This window comes from Musca autumnalis, unplaced genomic scaffold (genome assembly GCF_047663935.1).
Source record: "Musca autumnalis isolate F117 unplaced genomic scaffold, ASM4766393v1 scaffold_5, whole genome shotgun sequence".
Lineage (NCBI taxonomy): Eukaryota > Metazoa > Arthropoda > Insecta > Diptera > Muscidae > Musca > Musca autumnalis.
The window spans coordinates 180,864,089-180,885,885 of NW_027412088.1; the positions used below are offsets into that span (position 1 = coordinate 180,864,089).

General features: G+C 40.6%; 1 protein-coding gene across 1 annotated transcript; it reads left to right on the plus strand.

The window, feature by feature from the left end:
* The first annotated feature begins 8,904 nt into the window (after positions 1-8,904).
* On the plus strand, positions 8,905-16,571 carry LOC141386859 (uncharacterized). Its single transcript, XM_073955763.1, has 3 exons — positions 8,905-8,946; positions 16,019-16,357; positions 16,416-16,571. Exons 1-3 carry the CDS (start codon positions 8,905-8,907, stop codon positions 16,569-16,571), a joined length of 537 nt encoding a protein of 178 aa, XP_073811864.1.
* Positions 16,572-21,797: the final 5,226 nt, after the last annotated feature.

Genomic DNA, 21,797 nt, shown 5'->3' on the forward strand with positions numbered 1-21,797 from the left:
AAATTCCCAAAATACCGAAAATCGGGAGATACCGTTATATGGGAGCTATACCAAAAACATGGACCTATGTTGACGATGATTCGTTGGAGATGTTTTATGACCACTGAGAACTTCAAAGGTCAAATTACAGCTAGTTCGGTTAAAAATTGTAGCTAAAATTCTCAAAATACCGAAAATCGGGAGGTACCGTTATATGGCGCTATACCAAAACATGGACCTGTGTTGACGATGCTTGGTGGACATGTTTAATGACCACTGAGAACCTCGAATGGCAAATTACAGCTAGTTCGGTTAAAAATTGTAGCTAAAATTCTCAAAATACCGAAAATCGGGAGGTACCGATATATGGGGGCTATACCGCAACATTGACCTATGTTGACGATGTTTCGTGGAGATGTTTCATGACCACTGAGAACCTCAAATGTCAAATTGCAGATAGTTCTGTTACAAATTATGGCTATAATTCTCAAAATGCCGAAAATCAGGAGGTACCGTTATATGGGGGCTATACCAAAACATGGACCTATGTTGACGATGTTTGGTGTAGATATTTCATGACCACTGAGAACCTCAAATGGCAAATTACAGCTAGTTCGGTTAAAAATTGTAGCTAAAATTCTCAAAATACCGAAAATCGGGAGGTACCGTTATATGGGGACTATACCAAAACATGGACCTATGCCCATATCCTTTGGGATATAAGCTTGTTGATCACTAGGAACCCTAAATGCCAAATTATAGCTAATTCGGTCTGCAAATGTGGCGAATAACGTCAAAATACCTCAAATCCAGGGGTATCGTTATATGGTGGCTTTACCAAAGAGTGGACCGATATAGCCCATCTTCGAACTTGACCTGCCTATGGAAAAAAGAACCTCAATTATTGTGGACGTTAGAGTGATTACAACAGACGGACATGGCTAGATCGTCTTAGAATTCTATCCTGATCAAGAATATATATACTTTATAGGGTCGCAAATGATTAGTTCGATGTGTTACAAACGGAATGACAAACTTAATATACCCTCCATACTATGGTGGAGGGTATAAAAAATCGCCAGCGGGATTTTCAAATAAATCGCGATTTAAGTTCGGTTTTTTATGGGTTCTTTAGGTTTTTACGACTTTGCTTGGAAACCGCTTGTTCTATCGAATTGGGGCTAAAGAAAAATTTGTAGCTGTGAAAATTCTCTACCAGATTGAACTCTACGATATTTTCGTAGGTTTTAGCGTTTTTGAGATATAGAAGTTCAAATTGACTGTATAAAACAATGTCATTACTGCAATTTCCCAAACTAAACTTAAATATCTTGAAAATGGTACAACCTAGGAAAAAATAAATCATCCAATCTTGTAAAGAATTTTCACAGCTTCAACATTTTCTTTAGTCCCATTTTGATATGACTTGCGGTTTCCAAGCACAATCTTGAAGACTTAAGATAAAAACCTAATAATTTGAACTGAACCTCTATATCTCGAAAAATGGTGAAACCTACGATAACCCTAAAGGTCAGTCTTGTAGAGAATTTTCACAGCTACAACATTTTTTTAGACTCATTTCGATACGACTTGCGGTTTCCAAGCAAAATCGTGAAAACATAAAAAAAACCTAAAATTGTGAATTTTGATAGCGATTTATTTAAAAATTCCTCCGGCGATTTTTTCTGTTTTTAAACCCTCAGCATTTATGCTAACGAGGGTATATACACTTTCATACGGGCAAAATGTGCATCATCGAAATAATGGTTTTAGACCCCAAGTATATTTGGACGAAATTCGTTTCAAATAATTTGGAGTTGATTTGGCAATGTCCGTCCGTCTGTCTGTCTGGCTGGTTGGAGCGCACGATAACTCTCGAACGGATAAACCGATTCTTTTCAAATTTTGGCTTTCGTAATATTTTACCCAAACTTAGTTTAAGTTCGAAGATGGGCTATATCGATCCACTCCTTCCGGTACCTCTCACACAAAAGTTCGAAAATGTTCGGAAAATTTGTGCGCACGATAACTCTTGAAGGGAGTAACCGATTTAGTCCATACTTTGCCCATCGTGTACCAGACTTAAATAAGGTTTCAATATGGACTCAATCGGTCCACTCATTATGGTACCTCCCACACAAAATTTCGGAAAAGTTCAGTTTAGGACCTACTCTCGAATCGCCTTGGTTTTGGTTGTACCATCTTGTATTCACTGTCCCCTATACGAGGGTACAAGTTTCCTCAGGGGCAAAAAATAGCCTGAAAGTTGAAAAACAAACCATATGACACCATGTTTATGGGTGGAAGCGCAAGATAATTCTCGAATGGAAATGCCGGTTCCGGCCAAATTTTGGCTTTCGTAATATTGTTTCCAAACTTAGTTTATGTTCGTAGATAAGCCATATCGGTCCACTCCTTCAGGTACCTACCCCACAAAAGTTCAAAAATATTCGAAAAAATTGTGGGCACGATAACTCTTGATGTGAGTGACCGATTTGGTCCATACTTTACACATTCTCATAATATCTACCAGATATAGATCAGGTTCGAATATGGACTATATTTGTCCACTCCATCCCGTACCTCCCACACAACATTTTGGATAAGTTCACTTTAAGACCTGCTATTGAATCACTTTGATTTTCAGTTGAAGCAACTTACATTCGCTGCCTCAATTACAATGGTAAAAGTTGTTTCAGGGGCAAGTCCATACTTCTTGAGAAAACAGCCCGAAGGGTGTAAAAACCCCCTGTGGCACCCCCATGGTCTATGTCGGTCCATTCCTTTAAGTACCTTTTCAGCAAAATTTGTTAACTTTAATCCTAATCAACATTTTTGTCGGTTCATACGACCAAAATTTACATAAGTTGTTTGTGAAAAACGTGTTTCAATTTGCACAGGCTGAGGGTATATCTCTGTCGGCAAAGCCGACTGATACTTTTTTACTTGTTTTTATTATCATTTAATCAAAATTGACCAAAAAGCCCATCAACAACAACACAACATACAAAAAAAAACCTTTTCCGATAAACAGCTTTATCAAAATTTGTATGTATTTTGCGAATTCGCAGGTAATAAGCTTTTAGACAAATGTAGATGCGCGTCCGGATTAGAGAAAAAATTCCAAAACCACCCATTTTTTTGCTTCAAAATGTCAGCATTCTTTTCACGCGTTTAAAGTGAAAATTCGACAAAATGATACGTAGGAAGCTTAATGTATTCTTTAACTTTCTCTTTGAGCATTAAGCTGTGCCTTGTAATCTAAAGCTAATAATTGGACAATAACAAACAAAAACGTGTTTGCTTCAACACATTTTTCCCTATTTTTTATACCCTCCACCATAGTATGGAGGGTATATTAAGTTTGTCATTCTGTTTGTAACACATCGAACTAATCATTTGCGACCCTATAAAGTATATATATTCTTGATCAGGATAAAATTCCAAGACGATCTAGCCATGTCCGTCTGTCCGTCTGTTGTAATCACTCTAGCGTCCGCAATAATTGAGATAGAGTGCTGAAATTTTGCACCCGAGGGTCTTTTTTCCATAGGCTGGTCAAGTTCGATGATGGGCTATATCGGTCCACTTTTTGGTATAGCCCCCATATAACGGTACCTCCGGATTTGAGGTATTTTGACGTTATTCGCCACATTTGCAGACCGAATTAGCTATAATTTGGCACTTAGGGTTCCTAGTGATCAACAAACTTATATCCCAAAGTATATGGGCATAGGTCCATGTTTTGGTATAGCTCCCATATAACGGTACCTCCCGATTTTCGGTATTTTGAGAATTTTAGCCACAATTTTTAACCGAACTATCTGAAATTTGACATTTGAGGTCCATGTTTTGGTATAGTTCCCATATATCGGTACCTCCCGATTTTCGGTATTTTGAGCATTTTAGTTACAATTTTTAACCGAACTATCTGCAATTTGACATTTGAGGTTCTCAGTGGCCATGAAACATCTCCACGAAACATCGTCAACATAGGTCCATGTTTTGGTATAGCCCCCATATATAGGTAACCCCCGATTTTCGGTATTTTGACAATGTTAGCTACAATTTTAACCGAACTAGCTGTAATTTGCCAGTTGAGGTTCTCAGTGGTCATATAATATCTCCACCAAACATCGTCAACATAGGTCCATGTTTTGGTGTAGCCCCCATATAACGGTACTTCCCGATTTTCGGTATTTTGAGAATTTTAGCTACAGTTTTTAACCGAAATAGCTGTAATTTGACATTTGAAGTTCTCAGTGGTCATAAAACATATCCAACGAAACATCGTCAACATAGGTCCATGTTTCCGTATAGTCCCCATATAGCGGTATCTCCCGATTTTCGGTATTTTGAGAATTTTAGCTGCAATTTTTAACCGAACTAGCTGTAATGATCGGTAATTTGAGAATTTTAGCTACAATTTTGTCTATTCAAAAATAATCTTCAATATAGGTCCATGTTTTGGTGTATCCCCCCATATAACTGTACCTCCCGATTTTCGGGAATTTTCAGTGGTCACGAAATTTCCTCACTAAAATTCGTCAACATGTGTCCATTTTTGAGGGTCTACATTGTTTTGATGAAACTACCCTCAATTTGACTCTTGAAGTTCCCTGCAGCTTTAAAACTTTTCCGCCAAAAAATTTAAAGATAGGTTGACTCTTTGATATAGTCCCGTAGGTGGTACCTTTCACCTAGTTGAACACATGTTTTTTAGATTAGATTAGATAACACTGTGCAACAAAATGGAGGTGAAAGTCTGGGGCACGGAAAATTTCTCTTGGGGAAGAAAGGCCTTGGTGAGTATATTATGAACCCCGAAGGACAGATCCGCCGTGAGTCGAACTTCCGCGTTATAGCGAGATGAAATTTTTGTTAGAGACCCTGTGGGCCATCAGGAATTAGCTTTATATCTTTGTTCACTGTTGCTTAAGGGCTCTACAAAAACAACAAACAAAGATATAATGCTAATTCATGATGGCTTACGGGGTCTCTTGCAAAGACTGCATCACGCCATAACGCGGAAGTTCGACTCACGGCGCATCTGTCCTTCGGGGTTTTTAATATACACACACCAAGGGATTTCATCTTCAAAAGAAATTATCTCTGCCCCAACATTTGTGTTCACAGTGTAATTTAAGCAATAGTGGGAGACAGTAGGAGTCTATCCATTGTCGAAAAGTTGTTCCACCTAAAATTGTTAAAGGACCCTAATTATTCCATTTTAATTAAGACGATTTTATGGTGGAGGGTATAAAAAGTTCGGCCCGACCGAACTTAACGACTTTTTACTTGTTTTACATTAATGTGGACACAGCTTCAGCACAAATAATTATTTTACAAAATCCCTCGGTGAATCGTGTGTTGATGTACAACAATTCGCTTGTTACAATACACCAAACATGCGCTTAAGTTAAATTTCTACAAATATGCCCATATAAAGTCTTAACATGAAAGAAGACCTTTAAAAGGTCTTTTGGCTAGAGTCGATATTTATGATGTAATTGCCACTTAGAAGACTTATAGAAGTTCGTCTTCGCAGTGAAGACCTATAAAAAGTGTTTTGCCCTTTGCAGACCTTTATACTGTCTTTAGCACAAAGAAGGCCTTTACAATGTTGGTAAAAGGCTTTAGAAGGCCTACAAATTCAAATTCTTCCGAACTACTCGTACTATCAAACAAAAAAATTCTGTAACAACATAAGTCTTAGTGAAACAGCCATATGCACACAAAACGATTTCAAACGCATCATAACGTTTATTTGCGTGCGCTGATATTTTCTATGCAATTTTTTTTTGTGAAAAATTTTGGGTTTTGAGTTAATACATTAATGTTTTCACTTGTAAACCTAATGGATTTGTTCATCATTACGCAAATAATTACTCTTTACGTCAGGTTGAAAAACAAATTTAAAATAAATTATTAACAATGTGGGGGTTAATTTTTATTTAATTTTAATCTCATCCTTACAAATTATATGTATATTATTTTTCTATTCACTTAAATATTCATTAAGATTTTTTTTAAACAAATCTCTGAGTAATTTTAACAAATGAGGCGTTACACAAAATAATAAAAAAATAATGAAAATTTTTTGAAGTAAGGCCAAGAAATCTGTCGACATTATCAGTTGGTGGCTGGCATTGCACAACACCACGCCACACACAAAATGTTCAACAAATTATTAATATTTTGTTTGCTAGTGCATCATTCTTTTGTTGCTGTAAAGGTAAATGGAAATCACAAAATTTTCAACAAAAAAAAAAAAAAAAATATTACTACTCCCCCTTTCACTTTTCGCAGTCCGCCAAACGCAACTTTAAATTACAATTTTTCGATTACCAGTGTATAAATCTAACCAAACACATCAAGCAGTTTGAATGTGTGTTTGAACATCAAGTTGGCAATAGCTTTATTTTCAGCGAACTGCTAATGTTGGATCGTAATATGAATAGAAATTTCGAAATACATTTATGGATAAGTCTTAAGCCGGCTAGGGGCAAGAAATCTGTTCAATTCTTAGATCTTCGTATAAATGTTTGTAAGTCTTTGGCCCAACCGTTACAGGTGCAATTGTTGAAGAGCCTGCTGAACGAGCTATTCAGATCCAGTAATATACCGCTGAAGTGTCCCTTTAAGGGGGTGGGTATATGGAATTTTCAAAATAAACTGCAAATAATAATTCTTATGTTATTCTTTTTTTAAGGATTTTTTATATAGCATGAAGAATTTTACCTTTAGCGATTCGTACTTTCCACCCTATACCCCAGCATTGAATTTCACATTTCAAATGGAATTTTTCGATATGCAAAAAATGTTTGCCATAACAAAAATAACTGGCGATATTACACCGTTGCGTTAGATGAATGAAAATTTAAGTAAATAAAATGATAATTATTTAAATAATATTCGGCAATGAAAATGATAAAACAAAAACAATAGCAAAACGCCACTCTAAACTGTAAATTTCCGAACAATTTTGAAGTTTTGGGTGGGAGTTACACGAAGTAGTGGACCGATATAGTCTTTATTCGAAAATGATTTAAGTGTGTATGATACGATGTGCAGGATTGATCAAAAAATACTTCCACCAAAAATTGTCAACATAGGTCAATGTTTTGGTACAGCCCTCATATAACGATACCTCCCGATTTTCGGTATTTTGCGGATTTTAGCTACAATTTTTAACCGAACTAGCTGTAATTTGACATTTGATGTTCACAGTGGTCACAAAACGTCTCCATAAGAAATAGTCAACATAGGTCAATGTTTTGGTACAGCCCTCATATAACGATATCTCCCGATTTTCGGTATTTTGCGGATTTTAGCTACACTTTTAGACCGAAGTACATGTAAATTCACATTGGAGATTCCCAGTGATCACAAAACTTCTCCACCAAAAATTGTTAACATAGGTCCATGTTTTTGTATAGCCCTCATATAACGGTACCTCCCGATTATCGGTATTTTGAGGATTTTAGCTACAATTTTTAACCGAACTAGCTGTAATTTGACATTTGATGTTCACAGTGGTCACAAAACTTCTCCATAAGAAATAGTCAACATAGATCCATGTTTTGGTATAGCCCTCATATAACGGAACCTCCCGATTTTCGGCATTTTGGGAATTTTAGTTTTAGACCGAAGTACCTATAAACACATTGAAGATTCCCAGTGATCACAAATCTTCTCCACCAAAAATTTTCAACATAGGTCCATGTTTTTGTATAGCCCCCATATGACGGTGCCTCCCGATTTTCGGTATTTTGAAGATTTTAACGACAAACTACCTGTATTTTCAAATTTGAGGTTCCCAGTGGTCACAAAACATCTCCACAAAAAATGTTTAACATAGGTTCTTGTATTGGTATAGCTCCTTTATAAGGGTACCTCCCTATTTCCGGTATTTTGCGGATTTTAGCAAAACATCTCCACCAAAAATTGTCAGCACATGTTTATGTTTTGGTATAGCTCCTAGATAACGATAACTCCCGTTTTTTGGTTTTATGAGGATTTTAGCTACATTATTTTGTCCGAACTACTTGCAATTTAGCATTTGAGGTTACTAGTGGTCACGAAACTTTTCCACAACAAAATTGTCAACATGTTTTGGTATAGCCCCCAAATAACGAAACCTCACGATTTGAGGTATTTTGCGGATTTTGGCTGCATTTTTTTACCGTACTAGCTGTAACATGGTATCTGAGGTAACCAGTTTCAACAAAACTTCTGCGCCAAAAATTGTCAACATAAGTCCATGTTTTGGTATTGGTCCCCTATAACTTTAGCTTCAGATTTTTGGTATTTTAACTACATTTTTTGCCCGAACTATTTGTAATTTTAGATTTGAGGTTTCCAGCGGTCACGAAACTTCTCCACCAAAAATTGTCAACATAGGACCATTTTTGGTATAGCCGCCAAATCAAGTTCCTCTGTATCCAGACTCAAGAATTCTGCAACCTGGACTGGTTGCGTCCATAAAGAATGATGGGGTTAGCTGGGCAGTTGAATAAATGCAGAGTATCGTGTGGTCCCAACCCACATGCTGGGTATCGTGGCGTCAATTCTGGCCCAATACGAATTTAGGCGGCTGCATCGTCCGGATCTTGACTGAGCTAAAATCACTCGTGTTTGCCTTGGCAGCTGGCGTTCTTCTTCTGCGATGGATTGGGGATGGACTCCAAGTTCGGCATCCATACTGTATCTTCGCACTGCTTGCGCAACCATGTTGGTATGAATGCGATTCAGTCCCCCCAACAGCAGCCGCACGCGCAGCATTTAACAGCAGTCGATGTTGTTCCAATCCCAGAAAATGCATCCTTTTTGCAATTTAATTGCAATGGGCTCCGAGGTAAGATCGATGAAATAGTGGAATTTATGAATCGGAAGAAGATCAAGGTCTCGGCGGTGCAGGAAACCATGCTGAACGATCACAGCTCAGTGCGTTGTGATGGTTACAACGTAATAAGGAAGGATCGCACCAGATGTGGAGGTGGGGGATTAGCTTTCCTCTTGCACCTGTCTGTTCAATACAGACCTATCTCGCTTGAGCCTGCCTCTAATGACCCGTACATGTAATGTATGGGGGTAGCAGTCAGGTGTGGAACTGCCGAGATAGAGTTGCTGAACGCGTACATCCCGCCGAGAAATAGCTGTATCTCAGATTATAAGCCTGACATTAGCCCGCTTTTGGAAGGTCATAATCGTCTGGTCCTGGGGGACTTTAATGCTCATCATGAGATATGGCATTCGGCCCTCGGAAACGACCATAGAGGTATAGCGCTGGCTGAGCAGATTGATAGCTCTACGTTTTGCTCGGTCAATGAGGACTCCCCTACCAGAATTAGAGGAGCGTGTCACAGTTCGTGTCACCTGGTCTGACAAATGACGTTACCTGGCAACCCGTCATTTCCCTTGGATCAGACCATCTCCCGATTATTTTCTCCATCAGCAGACCACCCGATTTCATCACCTCTGAACGCCGCACATTCGTCAATCCTGGGAAAGCTGATTGGCCGAGTTTCAGGGAGTTCACCAATCACCGCTTCAGAGAATTGCCCAATCCTTCGGGTAGCGGAAAGGAAGTTGCGAGACATCATCAATGCTGCAGCCGCTCGCCATAGCCTGCTGGTCGAATACCCGAAGTAATTTATGTGACACGGAGTGAGACAAGATTCAAATTTGTCAGAACGCCGCCCTGAGAACAGCAACAGGGTGCCTCCTCAAATCTACAGTGGAATCTACATGGAGAGGCAAAGATTCTTCCAGTACGACAACATAATGAGATGCTATCGTTGCAGTACTTGCTCGGGTGTTACCGTGAGAGCCATCCCAATCACCATATGCTGGCCACCGATACACCCAGACATATCAAGAAGGATATTCTGCTCTAGAGACGACGGTCTAACAATATAGAAGAGAACCTCTAGATCAACAGGCATATCAGGCAGGTTTGAACAGCATTCACACGGACACAGTTGCTTAGACCATAAGCAATTATTGTGTGAATGCAGTCATCGGATCACATCCCCCATATATCGCAGCTGAAGAGCGTCAGCTGCCACAACACAATCAATTACACTCGGGATATTGCAGTCGACTAAATTCCTATTGGGCGAGAATCGATCGCACCGTGCAAGACATCTGCCCAGTATGCGGCATGAGCACGCACGATACTAAGCACCTATTCAACTGCCCCGCCAAGCCTACTTATCTGACTCCAGCGGATCTGTGGTTACATCCCATCGAAGTAGCCAACTTCCTGGAACTAGAGATAGACCCAGAGCCAGATTGTACTGGAGAACGAACATACAAACATAATAATAAAACACTGTTACAACAACAACAACCAAGAATTATTCACATAGGTCCATGTTTCGGTATAGCCCCCATATAGCGGTACCGTCCGATTTTAAGTGTTTTTATACCCTCAGCATTTATGCTATCGAGGGTATATACACTTTCATACGGACAAAATGTGCCTCATCGAAATAATGGTTTTAGACCCCAAGTATGTTTGGACGAAATGTGTTTCAGACAATTTGGAGTCGATTGAGCAATGTCCGTCCGTCTGTCGGTCTGTCTGTCTGGCTGGCTGGAGCGCACGATAACTCTCGAACGGATAAACCGATTCGGTTCAAATTTCGCCTTTCGTAATATTTTACCCAAACTTAGTTTAAGTTCGAAGATAGGCTATATCGGTCCACTCCTTCCGGTACCTCCCCCACAAATGTTCGAAAATGTTCGGAAAATTTGTGCGCACTATAACTCTTGAAGGGAGTAACCGATTTGGTCCACGCTGTGCCCATCGTGAAATGTGTACCAGACTTAGATAAGGTTTCAATATGGACTCAATCGGTCCACTCCGTTAGGTACCTCCCACACAAAATTTCGGAAAAGTCCATCTCTCGAATCGCTTTGATTTTTGTTTTAGCATCTTGTATTCACTGCCCTCCATACGACGGTACAAGTTTCATTAGGGGCAAGTCCATACTTAATGAGAAAATAGCCTGAAAGATGCAAAAAGCCCCTATGACACCGTGTGTAGTGGATGGAGCGCAAGATAACTCTCGAATGGATCTGCCGATTCGGTCCAAAATTTGGCCTTCGTAATATTTTGTCCAAACATAGTTTATGTTCGAAGATGAGCTATATTGGTCCACTCCTTCAGGCACCTCCCCCACAAAAGTTCAAAAATGTTCGGAAAAATTGTGCGCACGATAACTCTTGAAGGGAGTGACCGATTTGGTCCATACTTTGCACATCTTAATATATGTACCAGATATAGATCAGGTTCGAATATGGTCTATATTTGTCTAATCCTTCTGGTACCTCTCACACAAAATTTCGGATAAGTGCACTTTAACACCTGCTCTCGAATCACTTTGATTTTTTTGAAGCGATTTGCATTCGCTACCTCCATTACGACGTTAAAGTTTTTTTTTTCAGGGGCAATTCCATATTTCTTAGGAAAACAGGCCGAAAGGTGTAAAAAAATCCCTATGCCACCATATGTGGCTGTCGGAGGGCACGATAACTCTCGAACTGTTCAACCGATTTGGTCCAACATTTGGTCTTCGTCATATTATATCCAAACTTAGTTTCATGGAGCAATACCGGTCCACAACTTCCGGTACTTCTTCCCAATATTTAAAAAATATCACTACAATGCTAGGACGATGTCACATGAATGGGGTAACAAACTTGGTCCAAACTTTGGATCTCTTAATATTTTGTCAAAATAAAGTTTCACTTCTAAAATGGCCCATATCGGTCCTCCCTAAAGGTACCTCCCCCAAAAAACTTCAACATTTGCGTCTTAGTGCAGCTAATTCCTAATCCACATTTCCAAAAAGGGCCACAAAATTCTGAAGAGGCCTTAAATACATTCGATCTGTCCGTAGGGGAAAGTTTCACTTCACATTAGCTGAGGGTATATATCTGTCGGCAAAGCCGACTGACTCTTTTTTACTTGTTTGTATTTCAGCTGCATTTGTTGACCGAACTAGCCGTAATTTGTTATTTGGTGCTCACATCAGTGATAAAACTTCTCCACTAAAAATTGCCAAAATATGTGAAAATAAGCCGACTGGGTGACGTAGGGGATGAATGATACCAAGCAACGGTCTTGACCGGCTTTAACATGACAAAGCCCAGGATTTATCTTGGTCCCTCTTTCATCTCAAGTGGACACTGACCTCCCCGTGGTGTCACCTGGGGAACTGCCTTTAACACCCGTTAAAGGTAGTGAGCTAACATGTGCCGCGCGTTCACCCATAAGAACGTTAAAAACTTGGGTTTGGGCGTCGGGTTAGTAACCCTCCCCTAGAAAAAACATCCTACTATGAAAAAACGAAAGAAAAGAAAAACAAACCCCTCTAAAGTTGACGAACCCCGCAAACGTTTTAAGGACCATGATCTGCGAATCTGCACCTGGAATGTTCGCACTCTTTATAGAGAAGGTGCAGTCTTCGCATTGGCAGACGTACTTGAAAAGTACAAGGCCGATATTACTGCCATACAGGAAATACGATGGATTGGGAAAGGCGTCACAACAACACTTAAAGGTGACGCACTGTATTATAGCTGCCATGACGTAAAGCATGAGTTTGGTTGCGGATTTGTAGTTAGTCGGAGACTAAAACATCTGTTATCCAGCTTCACCCCAGTGATTGAAAGACTTGCTGCAATTCGAATAAAAGCTAAATTCTTCAACATCAGCTTTATTTGCGCTCATGCTCCCACTGAAGAAAAGGACGAACAGACCAAAGATATATTTTACGAGCGCTTAGAAGAAACATATTGCAGTTGCCCTTCCCATGACATTAAAATCATTCTAGGCGATTTTAATGCCAAAATTGGAAAGGAGAATATCTTTGGCCCAACAGTCGGGAAATTCAGTCTCCACAGTGAAACATCTGACAATGGTATGAGGCTGATAGACTTTGCAGCTGCAAAAAACATGGTAGTTAGCAGTACCAGATTTAATCATCTCGATATTCATAAAGGCACCTGGCTGTCTCCAGATCAGAAAACAAGAAATCAAATTGATCATGTTGTGATAGATGGAAGACATTCATCGAGCGTGTTGGATGTACGATCGTTCCGAGGCGCAAACATACCTTGTTGCAGCAAAGGTACGTACCCGTCTAAACGTTGCAAATAAAGCACGAACAGACTCAACGCGGAAGTTAAACATCGATAGGCTGCAAACACAACAGATAGCCACAGCATATTCCACTCAACTAGCCCAATTGCTTAACGCAAGCACTCCTTGTCCCGATAACATAACAACACAATGGCAACATATTGCCCACTCCATGCAAACAGCCGCAAAATCCATACTTGGATTCCAGAGACCTCCACAAAGGAATTCATGGTATGACCAGGAGTGTCGTGCTGCTACCGAAGAGCAAAATGCGGCATATAGAGCTACTTTGCAATCAGTAGCAACGCGTAGCGCGCGAGAGAGATATCGGGAGAAAAGGAGAGAAGAGAAACGTCTTTTCCGCAAGAAAAAGAGAGAAATGGAAAAGCGGGAGTGTGAAAAAATCGAGATGTACAGGAGCCAGAATGAAGTCCGAAAGTTCTACCAAAGAGTGAAACATCAAACAGATGGCTTTGGTACAGGCACATCCTCCTGTAGAGACCAGCAAGGTAATCTGGTAACAGATACAGATAGCGTGCTCAGGATATGGAAGGAACATTTCTCCAATCTGCTGGTATCCAATAGTAGCGAAGACGACGAAGATACCACAGTCCCAATCCCCGAAGATGGTATAGAATGTATACCGCCCAGCCAAGATGAGGTAAAAACAGCAATCAACCGGCTGAAGAATAATAAAGCAGCAGGAGCCGATGGCTTACCAGCCGAGCTGTTTAAAACCGGAGGCGACGCGCTGATAAGGTGTATGCATCAGCTAGTTAGCACCATCTGGCAGGAAGAACGCGTACCCGACGATTGGAACCTGAGTATCATGTGCCCCGTCCACAAGAAGGGAGATAAGACTGTAAGCTCAAACTATAGGGGCATAAGTCTACTCCCTATTGCCTACAAGATCGTGTCAGGGATATTGTGCGAACGACTAAAGCCTATGGTCAACGAGATAATTGGACCATACCAATGTGGCTTTAGACCTGGCAAGTCCACCATTGACCAGATATTTACCCTGCGGCAAATCCTAGAGAAGACTCAAGAGATGCAGATCGACACCTACCACCTTTTTGTTGATTATAAAGCAGCCTTTGACAGCCCGCTGCGTCCAAAGGTATTCCAAGCCATGTCTGAATTTGGTATCCCCGCAAAGCTCATCCGGCTTTGCAAAATGACTTTGACTGACACGAGGTCCTCAGTCAAAATAGGAAAGAACCTCTCCGAAGAGTTTGGTACCAAAAGAGGTTTCAGACAAGGAGACAGCCTTTCGTGTGATCTCTTTAACATCCTTCTGGAAAAGGTTATACGAGAGGCAAACGTCAAAAGAAGTGGCACAATCTACACCAATAGTCACATGTTACTTGCTTATGCTGATGATATAGACATCATGGGACGATCAGTAAAGGAAGTAACTGATACCTTTAGGAAGGTCGAAGCAGAATCTGCGAAAGTTGGTCTGGCGGTAAACGGCGAATAGACCAAATTGATGGTGTCGACGCGCAAAGCGTCCATAGAGCTCGGGCCAACTGTGGAAGTTGGTACCTACAATTTTGAGGTAGTTAAAGACTTCGTCTACCTCGGCACTGCCATAAACACAACAAACAACATCAGTTGTGAAATAAGAAGAAGAATTGTATTGGCCAACAGATGCTACTATGGTCTAAGTAAGCAATTTAAAAACAAAGCCACATCTCGTCAAACAAAAATAACACTATACAAAACGCTGATACTACCCGTGCTAATGTATGGATCCGAAGCATGGGTACTTGCCCAAGCAGATAAGGCAGTGCTTGGTGTGTTTGAGAGGAAAATTCTTCGAAAGATCTACGGGCCGATTTGCGTTGACGGTGAATATCGGCGTCGTATGAACCACGAGCTCTATCAGCTATACAAAGACATGAATATAGTTAAACGTATCGAGATGCAACGATTGCGTTGGCTAGACCATATCATGAGAATGAGCGATGATGAACCCGCTAAAAAGGCGTATGAATACATGCCACATGGCGGTGGGCGCAGAATCGGCAGGCCTAAGCTTCGATGGAGCATACAAGTGGATGAAGAAATGAAAAGGCGCGGTATTCCAAAAAGTCAAGCGAAAAACAGAGAGGAATGGAGATCTTTTCTTAGTTCGGTCTATGGAACAAATGTTCTGTAATTGGCCAACTAAGTAAGTAAGTAAGCCGACTAAAAACGATTCATAGTGTTTATTTTCGTGTGCTGATATTTCTATGCAATTTGTACTGAAATTTCAATTGGGTTAATACATTAATTCGATTTGTTTGAACTTTTAACCCTGATGGATCTGTTCATCATTATCATATAATTACTTTTTACGCTAGATTTAATAGCCTATGCCTGCATAAACAGTTAAGGGGTTAGTTGAAACAAATTGAAAAATATTGGACTTTTATTGATTTAATAATTCAATTCAAATTCATCGCTGAAAAAAATATCACTCAGCAATATGGATCATAAAAGCTCGATTAAAAAAAAATTAAAAAAAATTAATACTAAAAAAAAATGATCTTCGCCTAAAAAGGCAAAATTTTCAAATAAATATTTTTTTACATTCACTTAAATAGTCATTAAAATGTAATCAAATAATGCATTACAAAAACAAGCAATCGATATTTTTTAGCAATAATAAATTATTAATATAATTTTCTTGAAATAAGGCCAATAGAACAAACTGTTGGCATTATCAATCAGTTGGTGGCTTGTATTTCACAACACAAAACACACAAAATGTTCCAGAAATTATTAATATTTTGTTTGCTAGTACATCATTCTGTTGTTGTTGTAAAGGTAAATTTCACATAAAAAAATTCGAAAAATATTAATCTTTCAATCTTAAAAACTCCTTTTCCCTTTTCACAGTCTGCCAAACGCAACTTCAAATTACAATTTTTCAATTACGAATGCATAAATCTGACTCAACACATAAAGCGTTTTGAATGTGTGTTTGAACATCAAGTTGGCAATAGCTTTATTTTCAGCGAACTGCTAATGTTGGATCGTAATATGAATAGAAATTTCGAAATGCATTTATGGATAAGTATTAAGCCGGCTAGGGGCAAGAAATCTATTCAATTCTTAGATGTTCGTTTTAATGTTTGTGAATTTTTGGAGCAGCCATTACAGGTGCAATTGTTGAAGAGCCTGCTGAACGAGCTATTCAGATCCAGTAATATACCGCTGAAGTGTCCCTTTAAGGGGGTGGGTGTGTGTGGCATTTTCAATTTAAACTAAGATCAAAAATGTTATGACTTTTTAGAATTTTTTATATACCATGAAGAATTTCACCTTTAGCGATGCCTATTTCCCACCCTATACTCCAGCAGTGAATTTCACCTTTCAAATGGAATTTTTCGATATGCGAAAAATGTTTGCCATAACAAAAATAACTGGCGATATTACACCGTTGCGCTAGATGGCTGCAAAATTTTAGTAAATAAAATTATAATTATTTAAATAATATTCTGCAATGAAAATAAAAAACCCGGACAACATTGTAACGCCCTTTTTGCTTTTGTACTAATTATTATAGTTTAGCCTTTAGCTGTTTCAGCAAATTTGTTGTTTGTTGTCAAATACAACATCAGTAATTAACCAGAAAACAACTGAAATGGTCATAAATAATTTTGTAATAATAACTCAAATTACAAATAAATTGTATACAACAACCGCCCAGCATTGCTATTCGTGGAATATTCAAACAAAAATCGATTATTTATACAAAAAATGTAAACGACTTGGCCCCACACTGTCTCTGTCGTGGCCAAAAATATTGAAACCAAACTATTCAGAGTAAATAGTTTTCGGTATATGGTAATTGTTTGTTTTTATCCTCTCAGCCTTTAGGTTACAGATGCTACATACATACATTTTCATACGGCACAATGTGTCTCATCGAAATATTGATTTTAGACCCCAAGTATGTTTGGACGAAATCCGTTTCAAATGAGCGTGATGAGCTTCGTCGAACCAACCCCCACGACCCCAGAGTCAGGGAGCTGACACTGGAAGTTAATAGGCTGGTCGGCGAACGTAAGCGGAACAAGCGGTTTAATCATCTGAAGAGTTGCAACACTGGAGCCGGTATAAGTAAATTGTGGACAACGGTTAAGTCACTCTCTAACCCCGGAAGGAGGGATGACACGTCAGTCACGTTTGGCGACGTTACGTTGACTGACCCGAAGAGGTGTGCAAGTTACTTCAATCGACTGTTTGTCGAGCACCCCGAGAATGACAGGGCGAAGAGAAGAGTGTTACGTCGCATTAAATCTCTTCCTGCCGAGGAAGAACCACCTTTAGTTTAGGTTAGGTTAGGTTTAGGATGCGTAACTGCCGTGCCGGCAGCCACTCCACTCGGAGACCTTGAGGTCCATTGTGATCATCCTGACTATTGAAATGTATGTGTTGTAGAGTTGATGATGATGTAACGGTTATGGATTTGATGGATAGATGATGGATGGTGTTGAAAAGAGGATTCATTGTAGACTATGAATGAGATGATGTTGGATGCAGCTATGTGGTGATATGTGAGTGCAGATGGTGTAAATGTGTAGTGGAAAGTGTGATGCGTTTCATGCTGTGAGCGAGGCTGTATAATGTTGCGTGACTGCGGATTGTGGTGATATGTGTCTGATGGGTATATGGTGATTTGTGCATACGGTGATGATATTCTGAATGATGTTAGATGCAGCTATATGGTGATGTGTGAGTGCAGATGCTGTTGATGTGTAGTGGAGGGTGTGATGTGTTTCTTGATGTGGGCGATGCTGTATGATGTTGTATGACTGCAGATTGTGTTCTGAATGGTGCTGTAAGCCTACAGATGATGATGCAAGGCTGTTTATGATGAGCTATGTGGGAGGAGATTGTGGATTAAGTTGGAAAGATGGGAAGGAGGAAAGGGGAAAGTGGTAAGACAAAAGAGACAAGAATAAGAAGAATGAGTAGTTGTAAAGAAGAGTGGTAGATTGTTTTAAGAAGAAAGAGATTATTTTCCTAGACTGTACTAAGCCTGTTCTGACCCGCCCCAGAGCCACTTTAGACTCTTGCAGTAAACCACCAGGATAGTAGGGTCAATAGAGGAGAAGTAAGAAAGAGAGTCAATCACATGTACACCAAATAGTCTATGCCTTTTGACCATCAGTCTAGGACATCTACATAAAAGGTGCTCGATTGTCTCCGTTTCCTCTTCATCCTCACATAACCTACAGTACTCAATGTTGTTATCATCCCACTTACAAGTCAAAGATCTTATTCTACAGTGGCCAGTTATGACCCCTGTAGCGAATCTGATTTCCGACTTGCAAAGTGAAAGAAGGGACGCAGTCCTACGCCCTGAGATTGCCGGCCAGATTGACTTCGATACCTTGCAACCAGGTACGTCTTGCTAAATTCTTACGGTTTTCTCTGCATAAAACTGGCAGAGTTTGCCGAGGAAGTAGCAGAGCGGTGGCTTGACATAGTTCTCTACCATAAGGTCAGAGGACTGGGAGCCTCGCCTTGCTAGTTCGTCAACAATCTCATTCCCTTCAACATTACAGTGCCCTGGAACCCAACAAAGGTTGACGCTTAAATTGCAAGTTTTTAAGGTGGACCTACAATCTTGAACGATCTTAGATTTAATAATGTAGGATCCTAACGCCTTAAGGGCAGCCTGACTATCTACATAGACCGTAACTATCCTGCCTGCGTTGCCTGTCATTCCTGCTACTAATTCTAAGGCATTCAATACTGCAAAGACTTCAGCCTGAAAAGCACTGCAGTTTGCATTAAGCTTGAACGAGCGTTTAATGTTTAGCTCTTCGCAGTACACCCCCGCTCCAGTACCTTCATCCATCTTTGAACCATCAGTAAAGATGGAAAGGCTATCGGGTAGTGGTCTGCCATACTTCCATTCACTTCTATCAGGGATAGTTATCTTCGCTACATCAAAATCCAGTGAAGGCGAAATGTAGTCGGTTTCACTCCCCCCTCTTAGTCCGATCCGACTGCTTAGCTGTTGTAAAATGCTAGCATGTCCAGACCCTGAAGAGCGCCACTGGTTAAGCTCCTTGAGCCTCAAGGCACTACGCGATGCTTGGTACTGAACAAGAATATCCAGAGGCTGGATGTTCAGTACTGCATTCAGTGCAGCCTGAGGTGTGCTCTTCACTGCTCCTGTAATTAGAATTGAAGCAGATCATTGCACAGTAGCTAATCTAGACAAATTTGACTTACTGTTCAGGGCCTGCCACCAAACAAGACCTCCATAGGTCAAAATTGGGCAGACCACTGTCATAAACAACCAGTGTATCACATGCGGTCTCAAACCCCAACTCTTACCTATGGAGTTCTTAGAGGAGTAGAGTGCAACTAGACCCCTCTTAGAGCGCTCCTCTGTGTTCCTTTTCCATCTGAGACGATGGTCAAGAATCACTCCCAGGTACTTCGCCACCGTAGAGAGATTTAGCCGCACTCCATCTAGTGTTGGCGGTACGAACTCGGCGGTATTTCTTTTTCGGGTAAAGAGCACCAGCTCTGTCTTCGCCGGATTCACACCAAGGCCGTTGATGTGCGCCCAGCGCGAGAGTTTGGCAAGTGATCCCTGCATTAAATCGGACAATGTAGACAAAAATTTCCCACTAATCAGGATAACTACATCATCCGCATAAGCAACTACCTTAGTTCCTAGTTTGTCGAAATCAGTGAGTATCCCATTTATCACCAGTAGCCAGAGTAAGGGAGCCAGAACTCCCCCCTGAGGAGTGCCTCTGGTAACAGATCTCCTGATGGAGCTCTCCCCAATATTAGAATTGATTAGCCTGCTTCTAAGCATGCTATCGATCCAGATTATTAGGATAGAGGGGACACCCAATGATTCTAGAGAAGAATGGATGGATTCGAGTTTCACCACCACCACAGTTTACATTGGATGATGTTGCGAATGCCATCAGGAACGCTAAATCGTCCAAAGCGTTAGGCCCTGACGGAATTTCCATGGTAATGTTGAAACAGGATAAGCCGGGAGTGGAGTATCTCACTAAAGTTCTCAACCTGTCGCTAGCCACCCTTATTGTTCCCGAAGTCTGGAAAATGGGCAGGGTGGTCCCGCTGCTGAAGCCTAGCAAGGATGCCAGCAAAGGTGAATCGTACAGGCCGATTTCGCTTTTGTCACCTGTAGCGAAGACCCTTGAGGCCTTAGTCCTCCCCAGCATTAGAAATAGCTATCAAGTAGCCGATCATTAGCATGGATTCCATAAGCAGCACAGCACGACAACAGCGCTGCACACCATCTCCACACATATTTATCGAGGACTCAACCAGGAGCGGCCGTGTGACAGAACAGTGATGGTGGCGTTTGACTTATCAAAAGCCTTTGATACTGTCAAGCACTCTCCGCCAAGTCTGAAACGTTGGATAATCAACTATGTGTGTGGTCGCCAGTCGTATGTGCAGTTCAGGAACAAGACACCCAAGCCCCGTAGAGTGAAACAGGGAGTTTCCCAAGGAGGGGTGATATCTTCGGAACTGTTTCACTTCTACCTTTCCTGGATTCCGCCCCCTCCAGACGGCATTGTGATCGTAACGTATACAAATGATTGTACGATCCTGGCGTCAGGCAGAGAAAAAATATTGTTGGAACAATCATATTCTAAGAACAAAATAGTTTATTTTAAAATTTTTAAAATATGTATTGTTGGCTCAACAATATATTTTGTGTCATCATGTTCCCAAATAAAAAATATATGGTTGGAACAACAATATATATTTTCAGATTTTTAAAATACACTATTTTTTTCTTAGAATATGATTGTTCCAACAATATCTCTTCTCCGTGTGTGAGAGACTGAACTCCTATTTAACCGATCTTACAACCTTTTTCCACGCGAGGAATATGCAGATATCCACCACTAAAGCGACGGCCACTCTTTTCACCACATTGACGGCGCAGTATAGAAGAGAGTTGAATATCAGGGTCGATTGTAGCAGAATTCCGACAAAGAAGAGAGTTGAATATCAGGGTCGATTGTAGCAGAATTCCACATATTGCCCCAATATTCTAGGGATGCAGATAAAAAAACCTTGTTGACCACGTATAAAGCCATAGGTCGGTCTGTGGTAAGCTATGCGGCGCCAGTTTGGTCCCCGAATTTATGTGACACGAAGTGGGATAAGATTCAAATTTATCAGAACGCCGCCCTGAGAACAGCAACAGGGTGCCTCCTCAAGTCCACAGTGGACCATCTATATGAGGAGGCAAAGATTCTTCCAGTACGACAACATAATGAGATGCTATCGTTGCAGTACTTGCTCGGGTGTTACCGTGAGAGCCATCCCAATCACCATCTGCTGGTCACCGATACACCCAGGCATATCAAGAAGGATATTCATGCTCTAGAGACGACGGTCCAACAATATAGGAGAGAACCTCTACATCAACAGGCATATCAGGCAGGTTTGAACAGCATTCACACGGACACAGTTGCTAAGGCCATAAGCAATTATTGTGTGAATGCAGTCATCGGAACACATGCCCCATCTATCGCAGCTGAAGAGCGTCAGCTGCCACGCCGAACCAGAGTAGTTTTGGCTCAATTACGCTCGGGATATTGCAGTCGCCTAAATTCCTATTGGGAGGGAATCGATCTCACCGTGCAATACA

What these genes read in the sequence shown, in the direction of transcription:
- LOC141386859 (XM_073955763.1), top strand. Translation starts at nt 8,905, where the DNA reads ATGCTGAACGATCACAGCTCAGTGCGTTGTGATGGTTACAAC. An exon ending in TGCGTTGTGATGGTTACAAC is followed by an intron (nt 8,947 to 16,018) that starts GTAATAAGGAAG and finishes CCCTTTTCACAG; the next exon opens with TCTGCCAAACGCAACTTCAA. An exon ending in TGAAGTGTCCCTTTAAGGGG is followed by an intron (nt 16,358 to 16,415) that starts GTGGGTGTGTGT and finishes ATGACTTTTTAG; the next exon opens with AATTTTTTATATACCATGAA.